At 41.1% G+C, this 26,388-nt stretch overlaps 2 protein-coding genes across 4 annotated transcripts in view; one reads left to right on the top strand and one right to left on the bottom strand.

Moving 5' to 3' along the window:
- The window catches only part of sclt1 (sodium channel and clathrin linker 1), a 116,265-nt gene extending 91,859 nt beyond the window's left edge, over window positions 1–24,406 (bottom strand). The window contains exons 1-7 of the mRNA XM_060851470.1: window positions 24,328–24,406; window positions 10,496–10,575; window positions 8,776–8,843; window positions 5,365–5,417; window positions 3,007–3,079; window positions 2,848–2,903; window positions 2,534–2,669 (exon numbers count right to left, since the gene is read on the bottom strand). Of these exons, the coding sequence (XP_060707453.1) occupies window positions 2,534–2,669; window positions 2,848–2,903; window positions 3,007–3,079; window positions 5,365–5,417; window positions 8,776–8,843; window positions 10,496–10,532 (423 nt within the window). The 5' untranslated portion in view covers window positions 10,533–10,575; window positions 24,328–24,406. The remainder of the gene's footprint in view (window positions 1–2,533; window positions 2,670–2,847; window positions 2,904–3,006; window positions 3,080–5,364; window positions 5,418–8,775; window positions 8,844–10,495; window positions 10,576–24,327) is intronic.
- Window positions 24,171–26,388, top strand: part of c36h4orf33 (chromosome 36 C4orf33 homolog) — a 42,785-nt gene continuing 40,567 nt past the window's right edge. For 2 of the 3 annotated variants that reach the window (XR_009647070.1, XM_060851472.1), the window contains exon 1: window positions 24,171–24,570. The gene's annotated coding sequence lies outside the window, so the exon portion shown is untranslated. The remainder of the gene's footprint in view (window positions 24,571–26,388) is intronic. The other variant, XM_060851471.1, reaches the window with a different exon arrangement.

The following is a 26,388-nucleotide window of genomic DNA, read 5'->3' as shown; positions in this document are numbered from 1 at the left end:
CTTTTACTCTCAAGAATAACTCATTGTCTGAAGTATTTTCTTGCAGGACAAAGGGATCAAAGGATATAGGGAAAAAGCAGGAAGAGGCTACTGAGTTGATGATCAGTCATAGAAAGTAGGAGCAAGAAGAGGCTGTTGGCTGTCAAGCCTTCTCTGCCATTCAGTATGTTCATGGCTGCTCATCCATCTCAATAGCCTGTTCCAGCATTTTCCCTATATCTTTTGATCCCTTTACCCTGGAAGAAAATACTTTAGACATTGAGTTATTGTTGAAGGTAAAAGGAAGAAGTGTAGCGTGTTACAAAGTCTGTTGCTCTGATGTCCTCTCACATGTGGGGACAACACAAACCATGCTCGCTTATCTCCCAAGTTGCTCAGACAAAGCTTGTTCGGGAAATACAATCATTCCTCCAATTTCCTCCAATCAGTCTTTCAGAGAAACAAATAGATTTCACTGGAACTCCACAAGAGGCTTTTCACTGGGATAAATGAGAGAGGTGAATTGGACAACTCTGCCTCGTAGGTTTCTTGTCCCTAACTGCAAACAGATTCCAAACCTGTCTTTTTATTAGAATTAGGATCCCTACATTGTGGAAACAGGACCTTCAGCCCAAAATCCACACAGACCCTTCAAGAAGTATCCCAGCCAGACCCATTACCCTACATTTACCCCAGACGAATGCATCTTACCTATACATCCCTGAACACTATGGGCAATTTAGCATGGCCAATTCACCTCAGCTGCATATCTTTGGACTGTGGGAGGAATCAGTGCCGCCTCATCCAGTCACTGTTCAAACAATCCCAGCAGGACTCTGGATATTTTCCAATCAACCTGTTCAGAAATGTTATTACCCACCTGTGGAGCAGATGGTGCTTGAACCCAGGCCTTCTGGCTCAGAGGTAGGGACTCTATCACTACACTTCAAGAGCCCCCTGTAAGGCACACTGCAGCAAAGCAAACATTTACCAGTCATGTGATTTAGCAACATAGAAATTAGAAGCCGGAGTAGACCGTTTGGTCCTTCGAGTCCACCCTGCCATTCATTATGTTCATGGCTGATCATCCAACTCAACAGCCTGTTCCTGCATTTTTCCTTTATCCTTTGAGCACTTTACCCTCAAATGCTACATCCAAGTCCTTCATGAAATCATAGTGTGTTTTGGCCTTGATTTCTAGGAGGCCTCATTCAGAAAATCTCCAATGTCCACCAATGACTTCTTTTTGAAAAAAAAACCCTCGAGATATTTCAACAAAACTGGAAAATAAATTAATTTTTGTACAATCCCTCAAAATGTAAGTCCTTCAAGAAATATTAAAAATGAAGCATCTCCATTACAATACCATTACAATTACAAACTTTAATCTTGATCACAGTTTGCTTGCGATTGGTAGTGAAAAAACATGCAGAATAAGAACTGCTAGCTCAATTCATAGTTGGCTTTCTATCTTATTGAATGCAGATAACACTATAGTTATTGTATAAATTAGTTAGATGCCCAACCAAACATGTTAGTTTAGCACTTACAAAAAAATTCTAATGGATGTGACAGTCTTTTTCATTTGGAAATATGTTCAAAGCATATATCAATAAATGAGTGAATGGGCATCCTACTGGCTAAATGTGCAATTATAATGTGTTAGATTAGTTTTGTGGCTATGGTAGTGGACCAGTAACCCAAAGGTTGAGAGTTTGAATCACACATGGTCAGTTATGAAGTAGAACATAGAACATTACAGGGAGTACAGGCCCGTCGGCCCTCGATGTTGCCCCGCCCTGTCATACTAATCTGAAGCTAATCCCACCTACACTATTCCATGTATGTCCATATGCCTGTCTAATGATGACTTAAATGCACTTAAACTTGGCGAATCTACTACCGGTGCAGGCAAAGCATTCCATACCCTTACTACTCTCTGAGTAAAGAAACTATCTTCCCTCACTTTAAAGTTATATCCCCTCGTGTTTGCTGTCCCCATACTTGGAAAAAGGCTCTTCCTGTCCACCCTATCCAACTCTCTGATTATCTTGTGTATGCCTATTAAGTCACCTCTCAACCTTCTTCTCTCTAACATTCTCTCTAGCATTCAATAATCTTTTCAAACTGCGAATGTACACAGAAATAACTTTGAAAACTGTCAGACTATTACAAAAGAAAACATAATGGTTCAGTAATATTTGGCTTAGCACACTTAAACCGATGGAATCAAGCTAATGGGTTGAAATCCCTGAGCTCCCTTCTTAATAGCAATATGGGCTCCACATACCCAAGAACTGCAGCACTTTAATAAGGTAGTCCACCACCACCTTCTCTACGGCAATTAGGGATGGGCAATAAATGCAGGTTTAGTCAGTGATGGCCACGTTCCATGAACAAAATAAAAATTCATCTGGGTGACTAAACCTTGCAGACATTCCACATGCTGATTCTACTGACCAGTGCAATTTCTAAAAGTTAAAACAAATCAGGTTAGATGCTAAATTACAGTTTCAAGCATTAGTCCAAAATCATTTTGCTCATCATTACCTACCCTATTGGCTAGACGTAATTGTTCCTTTAGGTTTCTCACCACTTCATCTTCCATAAAGTCAACGTCAACAATATCTACATCAGAAGGCAGGGACTCCAGCCGTTTTTCAATGGTCTCCTGTAACTCTGAATGCAACCTGCAGTACAGTCAGTCAATCATGTGTATTCCAGTTAGAAAATCGAGTAATACTTAATTTCAAGAAAAATAGACAACTAATTTCACAGCACTTCCACCAATCCAATCAAACAATCAGCACCTGGCCTTAGTTAATAGACATTAAAATAATTCTAACCTTAAAAGTTGGGTAACCTTACCTTTCATTTTCTCGTACAACATTCTCAAGCTTTAACTTCATTTCATTCATGTGGATCTGTTATTGAATTAAAAAAAATTTTGCTAGATTGTAGCTGTAATTTTTTTTTCCAAAATAAATCACCCAACTTTTAAAAAATAACAGTCTCAAATATTCTTACATGGTGACAATCCAACTGTTCACTCATTTTCTTTATCTGCTTGTCATATTCTGCTATAAGAGGTGCCATGAGGCTGCCAAAGGAAAAAATGGAAAGTACAAACATTAAGCATCAATAAAACTTGCACGAGTTCACATTTTGTTGGAAAGTCAGTTATCATTAATGTGGTGAATGTGGTTTACGTGATTTTTAGGAATGCTTTTGACAAAGCCCCAAATGCCTGACTGGGCAAAAAAGCAAAAGCCCTTGTTGACAAATTGGATCTAAAATTAACTTCATGGCAGAAAAGAAGGACTAATGGTTTCGAGTAATTTGCAACTAGCAGTTTATTATCGATGGGGTTCTGCAGAGTGCAGCACTCGATTCCTTGCTTTTTGCAGTTTATATTAAATGATTTAGGCTCTAATATAGAGGGCAAGATAAAGAAATTTGTACATGGCACGAAGATTTGTCAGGTGGATGGCAGCAAAGACTCACGAAGATATAGATGGGCGGCACGGTGGCACAGTGGTTAGCACTGCTGCCTCACAGCGCCTGAAGACCCGGGTTCAATTCCCGACTCAGGCGACTGACTGTGTGGAGTTTGCACGTTCTCCCCGTGTCTGCGTGGGTTTCCTCCGGGTGCTCCGGTTTCCTCCCACAGTCCAAAGATGTGCGGGTCAGGTGAATTGGCTATGCTAAATTGCCCATAGTGTTAGGTAAGGGGTAATGTAGGGGTATGGGTGGGTTTCGCTTCGGCGGGTCGGTGTGGACTTGTTGGGCCGAAGGGCCTGTTTCCACACTGTAAGTCTAATCTAATCTAATCTAATGTGGTCATTTGGGCTAAAGCCTAGAAAATGGAATTCAATACAAAGAAGTAGGAGGTAAATAGGAAAATGTGGAGCCATGTGAGAGAACAGAGGGACCTTGAATTATACATAACTGAATCGTTAGAGGTAGCAGGGCAGATAGATAAGGTGATTAAAGCAACTACGGTACTGAATACAACGGGACTGTGGTTACGCTGAAATTGTATTCACCATTTGTCAGGCCACAGCTCGAGTTTGGTGTATAATTCTGGTCATCAGACCAAAGGAAAAATGTACTGGAGAAGTGCAAATGAGAATTATGAGGATGTTGTTAGGACTAGAAAATATTAGCTATAAGGAAAGATTGTATAGGTGGTTAAATAAAAGGAACTGCAAATGCTGTTAATAAGAAACAAAAACCCAAATTGCTGGAAAGACTCAGCAGGTCTAGCAGCAAAATTGAAGAACAGACACCCTGAAACGTTAACTCTGTTTTCTCTCCATAGATGGCTGCCAAAGCTGCTGAATTTTTACAAAAAATTCTGTTTTTGTTATCTGTTGTTGTTTTCCGTTGAACAGAGGAGGCTAAGGAATGACTAATTAAGGTGTATTAAATTATGAGAGACATAGATAGACTGAATTGGGACAAAATATTTACTTCAGTAAAGAGGTTAAAAATGAGGGGGCTTAGATTTAAAGTAAATGGAGTAAAGGGAAGATGAGAAATCTTGTTTTTATTTGAGGATGGCTGGAATTTGGAACTCATTCCTGAAAAAAAGAGTTGTAGAGGCAGAAACTCTTGCCATAAGCACTTGTACATTTACTTGCAGACCTTTAACTTGCAGGAATACATGCCTAGTAGCAAAGGACATGGGCTTGCGTGAACACAATATGCCAAATGGCATCTGTCAGTAGTAAATGTAATGTCTGTGAAATACATTGAGGATTTAATAACAGTCTGGTTACTGAACATAGTTTAAATGGGGAGAGCGCCAAATTGTCAGCTACTATCAAATCTTTAACACAATTTTCCTCCTTCCTTTGAGAGTTTTGTACTCCTTCATTATAGATTTCCTTTGCATCATATAGCATTCCTTAACTGGTACTTTGTGGGAAGCATCACATTTCTTACTTAAGTTCAAAGATTAGAAGACTCATGAAAGAAATACAGTCTGAACGATTTTTTTTTGGCTGGTGTACTGATTGAGTAGAAAACACAGAATACTGGAATACTTGCCATTTAGCAATTTTGAAATAGTACCTGGCATGGTGATTTCCTAACTTTTCACTAGAAGACAAGTGTAAAACTAGAAGCCTGATTCAAGGGCACACAATGTTGAACTTTCAACTTAGTTGTTTTTATTACTTTGTACCTAGATACCTCTGTACCTAAGGTGGAGCTGGGAATGTCAACTTTGTACACTTTTCACTGTACTCACGTATGCCTGCATGAGTACACATGACAATAATAACCTAATTCTAATTCTAACAATGCTCCCAAATATTTTGTTTTCCTAATGTGAAATATAAATTGCGTAGTACTATCATAATACACGAAGAGGAATTTTACCACTTGTCTATGAGCCAAGGTGCTGGAGGATCATGTTCACCTAAATGTCGAGCCTGAATCAAGAGAAAAAACACTGCAATTATGGAACGGATTTATCAAAACACATTTCTCATTGAGCCTTCCCCATTCGGGCTCTACAACTTCTAGCCATGGATTTCAAACACGATGTGCTTATTTCCATTGTCATTATTTCACCCGAACTCAGCCTGTGTAACTGGACTTTTGCATTGGTCAGTAAATTGTTGGTTTTACTCCCAAAAGGAATGGGAATTCTGGAGGTTGAACAGAAAACTCTTGTTGATGTAATTTGAAAAGTAAAATTGAACATGAACCCTCATGTGGCCCCAAATCTTCAGATGATGTGATGTGTACATGCTGTCAGGCCATGTATTTGAACTACAATCTACAAATGAGGATGCAAAAACAAAGAAACATAGAAACAAAGAGTTTGAATCAGCCATTCAACAGGAGCATGGCTGATCCTCTATGTGAATGCCATATTTCTGCTTTCTACCCATACCCTTGATGCATTTGAAAACTATAAATGCATCCATTGCTTGAATATTTTCAGTGATTTGGCCATTTCAGCCTTTTGTGGTAAAGTGTATGAAGAAACTATTTCTTATCTCAGTCCTAAATAGTCTACACCATATGCTGAGACTGTGTCCCCTGGTTCTAGAACTCCCCAACCGGGCAAAACATCCCCCCTGCATCTACTCTATCCAGCCCAGTTAGCATTTTATATGTTTCAATCATTTACACTCTCTTCCTTTTAAACTAGTGAATACAGATCCAGTCAAACCAATTGCTCATTACAAGACAGTCCTGCCATCTCTAGAGCTGAGTGAAACTCCGCTGCGCTCTCTCTCTGGCAAGTATTTCCTTTCTTAGATAGGGAAATCACTGCATGCAATACTCCAGTGTTGTCTCACCAAGGCCCTGTATATCGCAGTAAGCATCCCTACCTCTGAACTCAAATCCTCTTACAATGAAGATCAATTACATCATTTACCTTTCCAATAGCTTGCGGAACCTGCCTGTCTACTTTCATTGACTAGTGTATAAGGACACTCAGATTCCTTTGTAGAACCAATATATCACGACTTAAATATTACTCTTCCTTACTGCTATTTGCACCAGTATATGATTTCACATGTTGCTATATTGTATGGCATCTGTTATGTACTTGAATACCTACTCAATTTGTCTAAGTCACCTTGAAGCTTTGTTGCATTATCCTCACAACTTACAATCCTGCCCAGTATTGTGTTGCCATCAAACCTGAAAATGTTTGGTTTCCTCATCCAGGTCCTTTATATGCATTGTGTATAGCACGTCCAAGCATGGAACCTTATGGTACACCATTAGTTACTACCTGCCACTCTGAAGAAGCTCCATTTATTCCTACACTTTAAATCTGTCAACCAATTCTCAATCCATGACAATTTAGGTACATCCTATCCCATGTGCTTTAACATTGCCCACTAATCTCTTATCCACTGTTCTCATTTATTTGTTCTACAGTAGATTTGTTAAGCATGATTTATTATTCATAAACCCATGCTGGCTTTGTCTCATGAATGCTTTCAAAATGTTCTGCTATTACATCTTTTAGGCAAAAGTGAGGGCTGCAGATACTGGAAACCAGAGTCTAGATTAGAGTGGTGCTGGAAAAGCACAGCAGGTCAGGCAGCATCTGAGGAGCAAGCTCGCTTTCCTTCAGTATTTGACTGAAATCACTGAAATCAACTGAAAAGAAACAGGCTGCATTCAGCACAGAAGCAATTAAGAGGAGAAACTCATCAAAATTTTTCAAAATCCTGCCTGCAAGCATAATTATTTAGAATAGACAAATCACGACAGCGATCAATGCGGTGTTAATAGTATTAGTTATGTGGTTTGCCATAACTATAAAAACTAATTATCATACGGTATTTTTATTTTATTATAAAACTTTTTGTACGGTATTTTATTATTAAGTCCTCACTGCTCCCTTCCCTTCTCCCACATGCTCTCTTCTCCTCTCCTCCCATCTCCCCCTCCTCCTCATTCGCTCCAACTGCACTCTCCCTCTCACTTTGCTCAGTCATCCATTCTCCAGCCAACTCCCCGCCCCCCACTGTTCCTCCTCGATTCTCCAAATGGCCCGCTCCATAACCAGACCCTCTCGCTTCTGTCTTTCTTTTCCCTCCCCTCCCACTCTACTCCTCTTGCGTCCCATTCTCTGCGCTCTTCCCCCTGCTTCAGATTCTACTCCCCACTGCACTGTTTTCCTCCCTCCTGCCCTGCCACTTCGTTCACCTCACTTCCCTCCCCAGTCTCCTCTTTTGCCTTCTCCCTGATCTCGTCTCCTTTTTTAGCCCACTCTGCTCTCCTTTTTTGCTTGAGACCACTGTGAGACTTACCAATTTAAAAAGCTATGATCACTTTCAAATACTCATGATCCACTTTCAAAAATTTAACAAACTGCGATTATGTTCAAATATTTATTGCTCGAACATAATTGTGTAATCAGGGTTCATTCCAGATGATACCAGTTGATATCTGTTGACACTTACTTCAATTTCAAATAGTTTAGAAAATGATTTAATTTTTTTTCTAGTAGGATTGCATGTTTCATTGGAAAAGTAAATACTTAAAATCAATCTTATCTTTTGATCCATTACCATCACAGTACTTTATAGTGTAAAAAAAAATGCAGAATATCATTAATCTTCTATGCTGTGTGGGCAGGTATGCTTGACACTTTGTAAGATGCTTTGCATTTAGGATGCCTGTGAATTTCAATACCCTTTTCAATGTCAAATAATGGGTTACAGGCAAAACTGATATAATCATGCCTAGTCTCGCAACACCTTAGCATTTAATGTCACAAGATATTTGTTCACTTAAGACTGCTAACTCAAGTTTAAGCAAGGAAGTTAAAAAAAAACTAGTTGCCAGTGAAAGGATCACAAGCATTCAATTTCCTCATATTTTACCTCAAGAAGTTCTGTGGTTAACCAGGTTAATTCATTGGTGTCATGCTTTTTATTTGGGTGGGGGTAGGTAGGAGGAAATATGATGAAATTGGCACCTTGCAGAGATAACAGTATGCTACATATACTGAAGAGATGTCTTGGAGCACTCAATGTCCCTACAATCTCTCACCTACTCCCCTGATCTCTTATTATCCTTCTTCCCCACCTCCCAAACCCATACATGGAGTAGAGATCTACTACCAAATATTTGACATTTTGCTAATTACAGGATACAAAAGCAGGGACAATTTTGAATTTGCGTAATGCTTAAAGAATTCAATTCCAAGTTCGGTTCAGAAATTCTGCAGCAGCATGTTTTAAAACATAAACATCCTCAAAGATTATACATAGCTACAAAAACTAGAAAACACAATTTTGGAAATGACTGTACCTGACCAACAGAAGATCTGGGCAGCTGTTCTGCTTGATATTGACTGAGCACGGCATTTAATCGCTGAACTAAAGAACACAGAATTGGACATCATAGAAGTCAACATTTCATCTCATGTTTCAATTTTCTTTTTGTTCCAGTACAGATAGAAAACATCCTTTTATTAGACCCTACTAACAGATCTATAGCCTTGCTTCCGAAGACCTATTAAGTTAATCAGAGCTGACTTGCCAAAGAGTAAGAACCAATCTGAAAGTATCTACCCACCAACATTTTTTTTTACAATTTAGCTAGTACTATAACTAACCAGGATATTTCCCCTTCAAACAGTGAAGAATTTAGCTCAGTAGTACCTATCTGGAGTTTAATTTATTATTGAAGGATAACACAAGATATTAATGAGGTTATTGTATACAAACTTTCTGGGTAAAAGATTTTCCTCTTACTCTTTTGCAACTCATCATATATGTTCGACTTTGGAACAGTTATAGAGTCGTGGAGTCATACAGATTTACAGTATTGAAACAGACCATTCGGTCCAACTCGTCCATGTCGACCAGGTATCCTAAACTAATCTAGTCCTATTTGCCAGCACTTGGCCCATATTCCGCTGAACCTTTCCTATTCATATACCCATTCAGATGTCTTTTAAATGCGGTAATTGTACCAGCCTCCACCGCTTCCTCTAGCAGTTCATTCCATACAAGCAACACCCTCTGCGTGAAAAAGTTGCCCCTTGGGTCCCTTTTAAATTGTTTCCCTCTCACCCTAAACCTATGACGTCTAGTTCTGGACTCCCTCACCCCTGGGGAAAAGACCTTGTCTATCTACCCTATCAATGCCCCTCATGATTTTATAAATCTTTATAAGGTCACTCCTCAGCCTCAGATGCACCAGGAAAACAGTTAGTTCTACTTTTATCTCTGGCACCTGACTTTAACAAAGTTCAAAAAGATGGAATGATTTACTTGTGGGAAACACAAGTTGAGCCAGGTCCAGTAGTTATTCAGTACTAAATGCAAACACTTCCAACAGACATCCATTGTAACTTTCATCGTTGGGTCACAAACTGAGATCCTGCTTGAATCAGCTAGATCAGTATGTAAAAGGGCTCCCTTAGACTTTTGGCTCACTGGTTTAGTACATTTGCCAACTAAGGTGTCAAACAAAGTAGAAGGATTTATTGATATAAATTTGAAAGAAAAGAACCTTGTCACTGAAATTAAACAAGGTGCTTCTGTAAAGGTGTTTTAGATTTACAGTTTGTTGCACTCTGGGTGCAGAACTAATTTTATTTGAGCACTAAATAGACAAGGCAGTGCATTAACCAACAACGTAGTGCTCATACAGAAATAAGAGTACCACTTCCTATTGAACAGCTATGTCTGACTCTCAACTTTTCTAGTTAGCTCTTGCACACCCTTAAGTTCCTCAGAGACCTCAGCTACAGGATATTTCTTAAGATCGCAGTAAAAAGGTTCATGATAAGAAGTAAAATACCAAAGAAATGTATTTCAGAGCTGTTGCACATTACAAAACTGATCACATTACATTATATAACCCTTGAAATATGGATTCATTATAAAGTAAAATAATAACAGTGGATGGATTACATCTTTGCAATACACCACTATGTATTCAGGTATCATAGGGCCTACTTCGCTGAAATGAATTTTACATAACTGTTGTAAACTGTACCCCATGATAGTGTAAAAATTACCTTGATCTCTCAGAAAGTCCACTTCAGGCGTTTCCATATTCTTCCTTTCATGTATGGCTCAGGAAACCACAAACTGCAAACTGAGAAAGATATCAGTTTTGAAATAAAGTATAATGGGTAATTTCCATGTTTCCTTGTCTTACAAGTACAAAGATGGGTATCTCTGACTACATCCTATGTCATTTACTGTTAAATGTCACTTTCATAAAATCATTGAATAGTACAGTGCAGGAGACCATTTGGCCCCTTGGGCTCTGTGGCCTTTTTCAAAGTACAATCCAATTAATCTCATAGCCCATTCTTTTTGTAATTTTTTAAAATCTCCCCCAAATATTGACTTAATTTACTTTAGAGAGCTACAACTGAATCCGTTTCATCACCAAATATAGTGTTGTATCCCAAAACTAAAGGCTTTTCCTTGTGTCCCTTTGGTACATTCACAAATCACTAAATCTGTCCCCACGAATTATTGATTTTTCAACTACTGAAAACCATTTCTTCTGAGGTACAGCTTTTGACAAAAACATCTATTTTTCATGTGACAGTGTCATATTTTGCGGGCCGACAACAGTTTTGTTGAAAAACATTCTTTCGCTTGCGCATTTAAAATATAGGTCGGGAGTTAAATTGAATGGTCCTTGAAAATGGGCATGGATTAACAATGCTGTGCAAGTTGATTGAACTGCAGACAGCATTCAAAATTTGTGCTGCTTGTTATAATGATTTCTCTGTGCAGCCAGTGGTAGGCACCCACCCAGCTTCAAGCTGAAGCTCGGACTAGAGCTTCTACATGCCAGCGAGTAAAAGGGCTCCCTGGAGGTCAAAACACTCCAGCAAACTACTCTCAAGACCTTCTGCAGAGTCCCCTGCTCGGTCTCTCCCACATTGTGTCATTCCTTATTAATTCCCAGGTCAGATTAATTTCCAGCAACACTTTTAGCACTTGCTCAACAGTGTCCTTCCCCTTTATAAGGATGAAAGCTGGCTGTGAGTGGTCTTAGCCCTGCTGAGAGCTATTTGTTTTCCTTGCTCTTATTCTCTTTGGACAGCCTGTCCTGCCTTGCATGGCCTCTGCTCATTCTCCTCGTCTTGATGTTTTCAAGAGTTATGTCAATTAGTGCATCCATACTTGGAAGTCCTGATTTATTCAGAACTCAGGAAATTCATAAAAGATTCTTCAGCATCAGCTGTACCACTCCTTTCAGACACTTGCAGCTTAAAAGTACAGAAAGTCCCAAATGCTTTCTGTGAAATGTGCAAAATCCAAGCAATCAGCAAAAGAAATAGACCACGCGCTAACTTCAAAACAGTTGATGAACACTTTAAATAGCACTGGCCAGAGATCCTTCCTGCTGCTGAACTCGTGTTCAATTGTGGGAAGCTAAAAGAGGGCATCCACTGGAGGCATACCACCAACCTCAATCAGCAAATATCTGTTAGTTCTGCATATTTTAGGTGAATGTTAGCTACATATGCACTAATGCCAGCAACAACCCCCACCCCCCACCCGCCACTGAGATGATCTCATAGAGTCATACAATTGTACAGCATGGAAATGGATCCTTTGATCCAAGCCATCCATGCTGACCACATATTCTAAGTTAATCCAGTCTCCCATATGCCCGCATTTGGCCCATATCCCTCTAAACCCTTCGTATTCATGTACTCATCCAGATGCCTTTTAAATGTTGGAATTGTACCAGCCTCCACCACTTTCTCTGGCAGCTCATTCCATACACACACCAGCTTCTGCACGAAAAGATTGTCCTTTAGGTTGCACTTTTAAATCTTTGCCCTCTCATCTTAAACCTATGCCCTCTAAGTTTGGACTCTACTACCCTGAGAAAAAGAACTTGGCTCTCCATGCCCCTCATGATTATATAAACCTCTATCAAGTCACCCCTCAGCCTCTGATGCTCCAGAGAAAGTAGCCCCAGCTGATTCAATCTCTCCCTTTGTTCAAATCCTCCAACCCTGGCAACATCCTTATAAATCTTTTCTGAACCCTTTCAAGTTTTACAACATCCTTCCTATAGCAGAGAAATCAGAACTGAACACTGTATTCTAAAAGTGGCCTAATCAATGTCCTGTACAGCCACAATATGACCTCTCAACTCCTATACTCAATGCACTGACCAATAAAGGCAAGCAAATCAAATGCCTTCTCTTTCCTGTCTACCTGTGATTATGCTGTTAAGGAATTATGAACCTGCACTCCACGGTCTCTTTGTTCGGCAACACTTCCCAGGACCTTACCATTAAGTCCTACTCTGATTTCCCCTTCCAAAATGCAGCAGCTCACATTTATTGAAATTCAACTCCATCTGCCACTCCTCAGCCCATTTATATGTCCAAATCATTTAGATAAATGACAAAAAGCAGTGGACCCAGCACCGATCCTGGTGGCACACCACTGGTCACAGGCCTCCATTGTGAAAAACAACCCTTCACCATCACCCTCTGCCTCTACCTTCGAGCCAGTTCTGTATCCAAATGGCTAGTTCTCCCCATATTCCATGTGATCTAACCTTGTTAACCAGTCTACCAAGCGGAACCTTGTTGAACGCCTTACTAAAGTTCATAAAGATCACATCCACCACTCTACCTTCAACAATCCTCTTTGTTACTTCTTCAAAAAAAACTCTATTAAGTTAGTGAGATACCATTTCCTACCACAAAGCTATGTTGACTACCCCTAAACAGTCCTTGCCTTTCCAAATACATGTAAATCCTGTCCTTCAGGATCCCCTCCAACAACTTGCCTACCACTGATATCAGACTCACTGGTTTATAGTTCCCTGGCTTTTCCTTACTACCTTTTTAAAATAGTGGCACCATGATAGCTAACCTCCAATCCTCTGGCACCTTACCTGCAGCTATCAATGATACAAATACCTCAGCATGGGGTTCAGCAATCATTTCCCTAGCTTCCCTCAAAGTTCTAGGGTACATTTGATCAGGTCCCAGAGATTTATCCACTTTTATACATTTTAAGACATTAAGCACCTCCTCCTCTGTAATATGGACATTTTCAAAATGCTACTATTTATTTCTGCAAGTTCTCTAGCTTCTTAATCTTTCTCCACAGTAAATACTGATGCAAAATACTCAGTTTGTATCTCCCCCATCTCTTGTGGTTCCACACACAGATGGCCTTGTGGATCTTTAAGGGGCCCTATTCTCTCCCTAATTACCCTTTTATCATTAATTTATTTGTAGAATCCCTTTGGATTCTCCTTCGCTCTAGTTGCCAAAGTTATCTCACATCCCCTTTTTGCCCTCTTCATTTCTCTCAAGTATACTTCTACTGCCTTAATATTCTTCTTGAGATTCCTTTGATCCCTGCTGTCTACACCTGGCATCTGCTTCCTTCTTTTTCTTGATCAAAACCTCAATTTCTCTGGTCATCCAGCATTCACTACATCTACCAGCCTTCCCCTTCACCCTAAAAAGGAATATACTGTCTCTGTACTGTTGTTATTTCACTTTTGAAGGCTTCCCACTTTTGAGTACCCACTACCTGTGAATATCAACGTTTGAAAGTTCTTGCCGAATACCTTCCCCCATTTTGGAACTTGAACTTTTCCATCACTATTTTGAAACTAATAGAATTATGATTGCCACCCTCAAAGTGCTTCCCCACTGACACCTCTGTAGTCTGCCCTGCCTTACTTCCCCACAGTTGGTCTCTAGTAGGTACATCCACATACTGAATCTCTGCCATGATTTGCTATAAAAGTCATGAGTCACCATTTTACTCCAAAAACACATTGATATGGACCAAGCAACCAACACTACTGAACACACTTTCATATACCAAGGCGGAAATTTTAACCTACCTCACCAGTGGAAAACCAGAGCTGATTTTACAATTCACCACATTGACTTCAATGGAAAGCAAAATTGGGCACGTTGTAAAACTAATATCATGTTCAATTTCATTAATTTCCAGTCTGCTGGGTAATTAAAATGCCTCAAAATAAGGGGGATCTAAAGTCAGCATTCCACTTGATCCCAGGGTTTCCCAGTAGTGGGTCATGTTAAAATAGCCCTCTATGCCTTTGATCACATGTGACAGATCCAATAGATTACAACACCCTCTAGTGGGTGATTGCAAAGCTGAAGTGTAATCAAAGGCTCCTGACAACAAATGGAAAAGAGGATTTCCATTTGTTTATGAATACCATCTGATTCCATAACTGATTACATATTTTCATCTAAATTCTGCTTTTGTTGTACTATGATTTGGTGATGAAATTTATTAGTTATAATGCTATCATATTGGAGCACTCCCAGAATATGTCCAGAGCTCTGTGCTGAGGTGAAAGTGGAATACATTGAAGCCATGCTATAATCAATAACACAGGATACAAAAATAGTGTTCAAATTTTACAGACAGAGTTTTACGAGCGAGACAGGGTACTAAAGAGTAGGAGCTCTGAAGTGGTAATCTGTGAAATATTTACAATCCCTTATGCTTGGTGTAGGAAGTAAGATTTCAGGTTCAAGGTGCATTGGAATCTGTTCTAGTGCCAGAGGAACCTATAAACAGTGCCAACACCAAACTCTTAGCAGGGGAGGCTAATTAGTGCTGAGAGGAAAAGCTTCAACTAATTGCAGTAATTTGAGTTGAAGCATTGTAGAAAAGCAAGGATAGAGGACTGGTGCATTGTTCTAATGCTATATTGTCTGATGACAATAGTATTTGAAAAAAGATAGTCCAGTAAAAGGTGGGATCAGATCGGGGAGAAACACAGTTCAAATCTGTTGTTGAACTATAGGTATAAGTTACCACACAATCTTGTGCTAATAACAGAACAATAATTTCAAACAAGGAATGGAATGTGAATTCAACAATTCTCACCACAATATTATAAAGATCCCAAGTGCACTTGACAAGGTAGATTCTATGGGGATGTTTCCATTTGGAAAAATTTAGAATAGGAAATATAAAATTACCCAGATTCACGTTTAAGACAAAGACAATTCCTAGGTCCTCTGGCCTTGGTCACAACGTATTCAAGAAAGATACAAATGGTAGCACAGATTGTTCGCCATAAAGCACGTTTTGTTAATGCAAATTCACTGTACTGCAATCGACAAATTGGGGACACTATTTCTAAAGCGTGAACTTTTAAAACGTGTGTTGGCTGTAACATGATTATATCTCTAACACTTTAAGCGCTGTTTCTAAAGTGTGATTTTTCTATAATGTGGGGTTGCACCAGAATTCAACCATCACGTTATAGAAGAACTACCTGTAATAATATAGGCTTGGAAAAGGATGATGTCTATGTGAGTTCAAAATCTATCTGGTGAAAGTAAAGCTATTACACCGCTGTGTATATACTATAGATCTAAAACAAAGCGAGAAAGAGATGAAGAGGCAATCATGTAAAATTGTAAATGATTAACATTTGGGTTTTCAAATAGCAATGTATGTCCAAATAGAGACATGCCTATGAGTAGGAAAGGTGAGGCTAAGGTCCCTGAGTAACAAGGTGATAATATTGTTAAAGAGACACAAAGAATACTTGAGTTTATAGAGAGAGATGTAAAGTGTTCAAAATGATGGAAATTATGCTTTATAAAATAAAAATGGCTGTTCCTCAGCTGCAGTTGCATCCAACTGAGGGAGGAATTTGAAGAGAGTGCAGAGGACTTTTAATAGAAGCATAAGCTATGAGAAGAAACTAGAGAAGCTTGGATTATTCTCCTTAAAGCACAAAAGGGTATTGAGAGATGTAATTAAAATATTTAACATTATGAAGAGTTTTAACAGAATAGGCAGAAGCTGTTCCTAATGGCATGGGATGTTAATGAGGGTTGGTTTGGTGAAATTTAAAGGTACAGATTATATTGAAGCAGAATCAGGGGGAGATGAAAATGAGTTGTAAGCTCATGAGTGTTAATAATGAAGACTTGAGTCAAACAAGATAATGAATTACAGCTTATTACTTTAGAAGCGATTATGATTTGGAATACATGACTAGAAAGAGTGGTGGAACCAAATTCATTAGCATCTTTAAAAATGGAATTCAGTACACACTTGAACAAAGAGACATAACACAGCTTTGGGGATCATCAGAAAAGTGGGACTAATTGGATAATTTTCAGAAAGCTGGCACAAACACGGTGATTCAAATGCCTCCTATTCTTTTGATTCATTCAGTATTTTCCCAGTGCCATTCCCACCACAGAAAACAACAGACAAATTAATTCTCATCCATAATTACTATTTATGCTCAAATTCATGAATGTGCAATCTTTTTGTGCTTAATATTCAAGACACCCTTCCTTCGAACTTCACCTTAAAACAATGAAACAATAAGGTGGGTAACATTGGCTAAAGAGATGTATTTCCAAGCTTGCTGATGACCCTAAATTAGACAGGTCTGTATATTGATTTAGCACATTCAAGATCATTACTTTGAACAGAAGGAAGATAAATCAGTATTTTCGGAATGGAGGAAGCTAGGAATTATAGAACGGCATCGAGATTTGGGAGTCTAACTATGTAAGTCATTAATAATTGGCAGATAAGTAGAAAAAACAATATGATGCTGGTTTCTCTCTTGAAGGAGCTGGATTGTAAAGGAATTAAGTTATGTTTCACTTGAATGAGCCTTAGTCTGATCCCACACCTCTCCGTCTTTTACCGTCTCCTCTGTTCTTACTAATATGGTTCTTAAAATATGTGTTTTGATTGGCGATGTTTTAAACATATATGCCATGAGATGACCTGAAATATACTGTCTGAAAAAAATTGTAAAACAAAATTCTATTTATTCTTGGGAAAAATATTTTAAAAATTTACAGAACTATTCTTGAGAAAAGAATTATACACTGATACAAAAAAACCCCCAGCTCTTCAAGGAGCCAGCTGGCACCATCACAATACACTGAATGGCCTTCTATGCTGTATAATTCTTTGAAATTCTGGTGATTACTACCTGTAAAAATGTTATGTTGGCCACACATTATGCTTGAATGAAGATTAAATCTTATGAGTATGCAAACAGGAGTAAGTCTAGTGTTTATTCTGTTTGTTAATTGGGTTTGGAGACACTTGTGCAACTGGACTAGAACATCTTTCCTGAGGTGTAGCTGGAGGACCTGTTACACTGTAGCTTATTGAGAATACTTGCTGCTGTCACTGCTAGCGTTTAGCTCTCTTAAAGGTACAGTACACCCACGTCTTCAAAACAGTACTCTCACAATGTTATGCAGAGGGAATTCCAGGATTTTGTCCCAATGATACATGGCTAGGACAGAAACATGCCGATGGTGGAGTTCCCATTTTTCTGCAGCCCTTGCCTTCTCGATGATAATGGCTGTGGGTTTTCTAAGGACCTTTGGTAAATTTCTGCAGTGAATCTTGTAGACGGTACACACTGCAGTTGAGCATTGTTGGGAGAGGGAGTAGATATCTGTGGGTGCGGTACTGATCAAGCAGCTGCCATTGAATGTCAAGGAGTGATGGATTATTCCGATTGGAGATGGTCATTGTCTGGCAATTGTGTGGTGCAAATGTTACCTGCCACTTGACTGCTAAAGTCTGGATATTGTACAGGTCTTTCTGCAATTGGATATGGACTGCTTCAGTATCTGAGGAATTGTGAGCAGTGCTAAATATTGTGTAGTTATCAGTTAACATTTCCACTTTTGACAAAATGAAGAAGGGAGGATTATTGATGAAGCAGCTGAAGATGGTTGGGCCCAGGACACTACCCTGAGAAATTCCTGCAGAGCCTGCGGCTGAGATGACTGACCTCTAACCTGGTATTAGTGAGCAGGTTATTGCTGAGCAGATTATGTTGATAATACCTTCTATCACTTTATGAATGATTGAGGGTAGACTGATGAGGATAGTATTTGACCAGGTTGGATTTGTCCTGCTTTGTGTGTCCAGGACTTACTTGGGTAATTTTCAACATTGTCAAGTAGATGCCAGTGTTATTGCTTTACTTAAACAACTTGGCTAGGGATGCAGCAAGTTCTGGAGCATAAGTCTTCAGTATTATTGCCGGAATATTGACTGGGCCCACAGCTGTTGCAGGATCTGGTACTTCCAAGTGTTTCTTGATATCACATGGAGTGAATCAAATTTGCTGAAGACTGATATCTGCAAAATGGGGTTCTCTGGAGGAGGCCAAGATGGATCATCCACTTGCACTTTTGGCTGAAGATTGTAGCAAATGCTGCAGCCTTATCTTTTGCACTCATGTGCTGGGCTCTGACATCCAAATTGGGCAGCAATTTGATTGTTGTGAATCCTGCAGTATATCAGTGGTTGTTGTCAAGAAATACGTTAATTTAATGCACATCCTGAGGTTGTCAAAAGCACTATACAAATGCAAGCTCTCTCTTTCCTTTGGTTGGTCATCCACCACAACTAAAGCAAGATCAATTTTATTTTGCATTGTGGAAATATACAGGATTAGAAAATAGAAATTCTTTTATAATGAAATTTTGATTTTTGTCTAATCTGCTCACTGACATGGAATTGTGAACTTCAGAACACTTCCAACACAGTTTTACTCAGACAATGCGTGAACATCTTCGATTGAAATATTATGGCACAAGACTTGGTTGTTGTGGAACAAAAATCTGTTGCCTTGGTGCCCACAAAGAAAGAAGTTGGTTAGCTCAGTTGGCTGAATGGCTGGCTTGCAAAGCAGAGTGATGCCAACAACATGGGTTCAATTCCCAGATTTGCTGAAGTTACCATGAAGAACACTCATTCTCAACCTCTCCTCTTGTATCATAGTAACCCTCAAGTTAAACTACTTCTACTTACCTCTCTCTGATGAGAGCAACCCAATGATCTGGTAAGACCATGGAGACTTTACATTTACTAAACAATTTGCTGCACTATCAACTACTCATTATATGTCTTCTAAGCAACTAACCAATCAGATTACTTAAAAATAACCGCAAATTAACATTGGTATAGGATAGTTAGGCACGCTAACTTTAAAACAAAATACTTTGACCTACTGTTTGCACTCTATATTTTTTAAAATGCTTAGCATTGTAAAATCAAATAGGAACAAGAATATTGTCTTGATCTGGTTAAGCTTTCTATCTTTCAATACATTTCAGATCACAACATAATTTGAAAACTTAATTTCAGGAATTAATATTCTGGTATCTAACAGCTTCTGTTACATTTGAAACATGTCTTATCCTAACTTGTGGGTACCCTGTTTAAAAAAATAAATCTCCACAGCTTCATAAGTAGAAGAAAGAACAGCACAACACAGGATCAGGCCCTTTGGCCCACCAAAACTATACCAACACATGATACCTTGCTAAGCTAAAAAACTTTGCCTCTATGCAGTCTGTAACCCTCTATTCCTCATTCATAAATCCGTCAAGATGCCTTTTAAATGATACCATTGTGTCTACCTCCATTACCACCTCTGGCAGCAGATTATAGGCACCTTCCACCCTCTGTGTAAACCTTTTGCCTCTCACCTCTCCTTTCAGCCTCCCTCCATTTACCTTAAACCAAATTCCCTATTAATTGACAATTCTACCCTGGGTAAAAAAAAAACTCCAATATCCATTCTATCCATGCCTCTCATAATTTTGTAAACTATTGTCAGGTCACCACTCATCCTCTGATATTCAAGTGTAAGCAAAGTTTGTCCAATCTATCCTCATAGCTAATACCCTCCAAATCAGGCAACATTCTGGTACACTGTTTCTGTACTCTCTCCAAAAGCCGCCACATCATTCTCGTAGTGTGACAACCAGAACTGTACACAATATTCCAAATGTGACTTATCTAAAGTTCCAAACAGCTGCAATATGACTTGCTAATTTTTATACTCTATGCTCCATCTAATGAAGGCAAGCATGCTCCATGCCTTCTTGACCACCTTACCCACTTATGTTGCCACTTTCAGGGAACTGTGGACCTGTATATCTCGATCTCACTGTATGTCAGTGCTACTAAGTATTCTGCCATTTACTGTATTTTCCGCTACTGAAACCTTCCAAAGCACATCACCTCGCATTTACCTGGATTCAACGCCATCTGCCAATTTTTCCACTCGAACTTGCAGCCTATCTGTGCCTCTGTAGCTCTTTATCTGCAGCTCACTCAATCCTTATGTCATCACAAACTTACTCATTAGGCAACCCATATTCTCCCCCAAATCATATTACAGACAACAGAGGTCCCAGCACTAATTCCTGCAGAACACCACTGGTCTCAGATCTCCAATCAGGGAAAAACACTTCCACTGCTACTCTTTCTTCTATGACTAAAACTACTTCTGTATCCATCTCACCAGTTCATCGTGGATCCTATGTGACTTCAACTTTTGTATCAGCCCGCCATGAAAGGCCTTGCTAAAGTCTACGTAGACAACATCTACCGTCCCTGCCCTCAAACAATTTTGGTCACTTCCTCAAAAAGTTAATCAGGATGATAAGACACAGCCTTCCCTACATAAAGCAATGCTGCTGAAGTAGAAAAAGAGGGTAAAAAATGAGGTCTGCAGATGCTGGAGATCACAGTTGAAAATATGTTGCTGGTTAAAGCACAGCAGGTTAGGCAGCATCCAAGGAATAGGAAATTCGACGTTTCGGGCATAAGCCCTTCATCAGGAATGAGGAGAGTGTGCCAAGCAGGCTAAGATAAAAGGTAGGGAGGAGGGACTTGGGGGAGGAGCGATGGAGATGTGATAGGTGGAAGGAGGTCAAGGTGAGGGTGATAGGCCGGAGTGGGGTGGGGGCGGAGAGGTCAGGAAGAAGATTGCAGGTTAGGAGGGCGGTGCTGAGTTGAGGGAACCGACTGAGACAAGGTGGGGGGAGGGGAAATTGAGGAAACTGGACAAATCTGAGTTCATCCCTTGTGGTTGGAGGGCCTCCTTCTTTAAGGACCGCAGATTCCCCCCAAACGTGATCGACGATGCCCTCCACCGCATCTCCTCCACTTCCCGCTCCTCCGCCCTTGAGCCCCGCTCCTCCAACCGCCACCAAGACAGAACCCCACTGGTTCTCACCTACCACCCCACCAACCTCCGTATACAACGTATCATCCGCCGTCATTTCCGCCAACTCCAAACGGACCCCACCAACAGGGATATATTTCCCTCCCCTCCCCTATCAGCGTTCCGCAAAGACCACTCCCTTCGTGACTCCCTCGTCAGGTCCACACCCCCCACCAACCCAACCTCCACTCCCGGCACCTTCCCCTGCAACCGCAGGAAATGTAAAACTTGCGCCCACACCTCCTCCCTCACTTCCCTCCAAGGCCCCAAGGGATCCTTCCATATCCGCCACAAGTTCACCTGTACCTCCACACACATCATTTATTGCATCCGCTGCACCCGATGTGGCCTCCCCTATATTGGGGAGACGGGCCGCCTACTTGCGGAACGCTTCAGAGAACACCTCAGGGACGCCCAGACCAACCAACCCAACCACCCCGTGGCTCAACACTTTAACTCTCCCTCCCACTCCACCGAGGACATGCAGGTCCTTGGACTCCTCCACCGGCAGAACATAACAACACGACGGCTGGAGGAGGAGCGCCTCATCTTCCGTCTGGGAACCCTCCAACCACAAGGGATGAACTCGGATTTCTCCAGTTTCCTCATTTCCCCTCCCCCCACCTTGTCTCAGTCGGTCCCCTCAACTCAGCACCGCCTTCCTAACCTGCAATCTTCTTCCTGACCTCTCCGCCCCCACCCCACTCCGGCCTATCACCCTCACCTTGACCTCCTTCCACCTATCACATCTCCATCGCCCCACCCCCAAGTCCCTCCTCCCTACCTTTTATCTTAGCCTGCTTGGCACACTCTCCTCATTCCTGATGAAGGGCTTATGCCCGAAACGTCGAATTTCCTATTCCTTGGATGCTGCCTAACCTGCTGTGCTTTAACCAGCAACACATTTTCAGAAGTAGAAAAAGAACCAATAAACCAATATTGTGCAAACAAAGACGGGAGAATATTTTCAGGTACTCCTTCAGAGCTGAAATGTAGCCATCCTTCTCGTTTCCGATTAGCTCCCAAAATTAGTACCTAAAATACTTAAATTTTCTTTCAAACAATTAGCAGACTGTTCAACTCATTCACGCCATAGGAAATAGTAACAAGAGTAGGCTATTCGGCCCCTAGAGCCTGTTCCACCATTTAAGAGGATCATTGCTGATCCAAAACTCTCTGTAATCTAATTATGATTTGGAGGTGCCAGTGTTGGACTGGGGTGTACAAAGTTAAAGATTTACATATGAAAGAACTTAACCAACATGCCCATTCTAAAAGATGAGAGACTTAAACAATTCAGGTCTTTTTCAATATATAATTTCAGTTACATCACACTGTAAGCTTTTGCTATAAATTCTGTGTCAAACAATAGTATACTCCACAACCACCTGATGAAGTAGTGCTCCAAAAGCTACTGCTGCCAAATAAACCTGTTGGACTATAACCTGGTGTTGTGTGATTTTTAACTTTGTAATCCAATCAGATTTCCAGCAGCCATAGTAATTTGTTGCTGTATCTACAGAAATTCATAGAGTTCTACAGCAGACACAGGCCCTTCAGCATAAGTGGTCCATGACAACCAAAATGTCCATGCACACTAACCCATTTCAATGCACTTGGCCCATGTCCTTCTAAACCTTTCCTGTCATGTATTTGTCCAAATGTCTTTTAAATGTTAGTGTAACCACCTCAACCACTTACATTGACCACTCATTCCATAAGCGTACCACCCTCAAATGAAAAATTTGCCTCTCAGGTTCCCATTTATTCTTTCCTTATATTGAAACCAATTCTCTTTTGAAAAAAACAAAAAAAACACAGTTTCAATGAAAGATTACAGCAAGAAGTCCTCTGTTACACAAAAGTAAAATACTGTGGAGGCTAAGAATTTGAAATAAAAATTGAAATGGCTGGACTGGCAGCATCTGGTACCACACTTTTGACACTGATCTCCAGCATCTTATAGAGACAGAAACAACTTAATGGCTACTCCCATCCATTCGAAAGATTTCCCAGGGCAGAAATGACTAACACGAGGGGGTCATAGTTTTAAGCTGGTTGGAGGAAAGTATAGAGGGGATGTCAGAGGTGGGTTCTTTACAGAGTTGTGAGAGCATGGAATGCGCTGCCAGCAGCAGTTGTGGAGGCAGGGTCACTGGGGATATTTAAGAGTCTGCTGGACATGCATATGGTCACAGAAATTTGAGGGTGCATACATGAGGATCAGTGGTCGGCACAACATTGTGGGCTGAAGGGCCTGTTCTGTGCTGTTCTGTTCTATGAAAGGTTCCTATGGGACTGGAGGAGTGAGGAGCCAGTTACCCAGGAGATGGAGGGGGCGGGGCCAAGTTCCCCAGGTGACAAGGTGGAGGCGGGGCCAGGTACACCAGGAGACTGAGGGGGCGGGGCTATGGTTGGAGGAGGGGCCCGATACCCCAGGGGTCGGAAAGGGGAGGGAAGCTGGAAGAGGTACTCCTGGATACTGCGCGGGGCTCGGTTCCCTTGGAGACGTATAGTGAGGGGGCGGGGCCAGGTACTCAAGCAGCTGGAATGGAGAAGGGGCGGGGCCAAGTGCCCCTGGAGACGGACAGAGAGGGGGCGGAGCCTAGTTCCCCTGGAAATGGGGCGTGGCCGGAGGGCACTGACCTGACTCTGGCGGGTCTCCCCGTCCTCCCCTCCCCCCCCCCCATAAACAAACCGACACCGACCGCAGTTGAAGCCCGAGACGTCACCCTTAAAAATCAATCACCGCACAATCATCCGCTGTCGCCGTTTTATTCAACCGACGCTTTTTTTAAAACACCGGGACAGGCCGCACACACTCACCCCCTTCTTCCGGCGCTCGGATCTTTTTTTAAAAAACCGCCGAAGAGCTCGGTGTTGTCACCAAATTGAACCTTCCGGGGGGAAAGAATAACCCCGAGTGGAGTTCCGCGGGAGGATCTGGTTCCCCCAGCTGCTTCCTGTCAGTGTTTGTTTGTTTATTTACCCACCCATTCACATCAGTGTAATCCAGCTGGAGCCATCGACAGAACACCAAAGGCAGCTTCTAGACGAATCTGATCCTCTGTAAGTGTCAAAAGAACAACACACTCACGGAATGATAAGTTATTACAGAGTATGAAATAATTTTTGATCCATCCAGGAGTTTCTTGTCAGGCTGACGCCCTGTGACCTTTAAAGAGTGATTGACATGTCTGTCGTCATTGCTTTAAACTTCACAAGAGACAGGGAGGGGCTGAGGGTGAGGGATAGGAGTGGGATTGGAAGTCTAGAGGTGGAATAAATGGCTAGAATACAGTGAGGCTAGGAATAGAGTTTTTAAAATATTTAGGCCCAGGTGGGATGGGCATGAGACTAGGTTGTAATGAACCAGGTGGATGTCACAGACTATGAGTTCCCTGATTGGGGCTGTTAACTTGGAGTGCTGATTGACAGATATAAACAGGAGGGTCAGGTGCTGTTCACACTATGAGCAGTCTCTGAGGGAAATGGACTAGTGTCAAGGACTATGCATGTGTAAATAAAGGGTGACTTTATTGCCTGTGGAGTTATTTCAAGGGGCTTTGAGTAGAATGGGGTTTGGGTTAGAGGCAGAATGTGTTTATGAGCTCAGAGTGGGGTGGAGTGAGAATAGGGACTGTGTAGGTATAGGGCCCAGAATGGGGTTTGGCAGTAGGAACCAAAAGTAGGAATTGAAGTCATGAGTGGGAGGGTGAGATGGGATGGGATGGGGTCGGGGGGGGGGAGCGTGGTGGTGGTGTTGGAGAAGTTGTAGGATTAGAGACTGGGAACGTATAGGGGTCCGGATTGGGGTGGGAATGAGTAAAGGTGCTGAGGGTAAATTTAGAGATCAAGAATGAGTTGAGCAAGAGTTGGGGCCAAGGGTGGAGAAGGAGTGCAGTGTCAGATGTTGGGACAGAGACCCCTGCAGAATGGGATGTGGTGCAGACAGGCCAGTGGTTTGCAAAGGATCCCAGAAAAGGGGATGGAAGCTCAGTCGGCCAGATATTCAAAAGTCAAAGCTGGGCCATGTTGAAAAGTCATGGGAGGTTGGCGCACTGACATAATGCACATTTTTGTCTGGGGGAGGGATGTTGAAGCTGTAAGGTCGTGTAACGATGTCTCTCAGGATCATTTGAAAAGGTATCCAGCAATGGAGCCCTTGGTACGGAAGTGGTAGTTTTAAAGGCAGGATGGGCTGGAGTGAGGAGAGATGTAGGTCTGCTATATGTGATGTTATTGGTGGTTATAGAAAAGAACTTGCATTTCAGACAGACTTTCTTTCACAGGCCCAGTTTATCTTTGCCAAAAAATCTTTGTCAAGTTTAAATTATTTGTAGGAAATTGCCAAGGCATTCGAACAGTGAATAGAACAGCAGGATTGCGCTGAGTCAACTAGCATGTCTGCTCACTGTAATGGAATTAGGATAGAAGCCTAGATTTGTGACTGACACCCAGAGTTTGGTGGAGTTGGAAAAGAGGCCAGGAATATTGTAGAATGTGGATAGATGCTAAGTGGATATGAGCACCCAGGCAGGATGAGGTGGAGTTGAAATAGGGGCCAAGGTGGATGTGTGGATAGAGGCCTGTTGGGGTGGTATGAGACAGGAACCCAGAATGAGGAGGAATAGGGGTGAAGAACCAGGGTTGTGAAGTTTTCCCAAGGGAATGGTTGCAATAGTTTGAAACTTTAGGAACCAGTGATTTTGATTTGTATTTCTGATTGGTAATTATCTGTTTCCACAATGCATACAAATGTAATATAATGTAGTACAAACCAATATTGATGCCTCCTTTAAAGTGTATGTTTCTTCAACTCCATCCCATTTGTCACGGTTTTGTAAGTGCAGTATGAAGCATTATGAAATAGTTTGTGTTTACAAA

This window comes from Hemiscyllium ocellatum, chromosome 36 (genome assembly GCF_020745735.1).
Source record: "Hemiscyllium ocellatum isolate sHemOce1 chromosome 36, sHemOce1.pat.X.cur, whole genome shotgun sequence".
NCBI classification, from domain to species: Eukaryota; Metazoa; Chordata; class Chondrichthyes; order Orectolobiformes; family Hemiscylliidae; genus Hemiscyllium; species Hemiscyllium ocellatum.
Note: the sequence above shows the minus strand (reverse complement) of the source record. Positions and strands in the feature narration are given on the sequence as shown.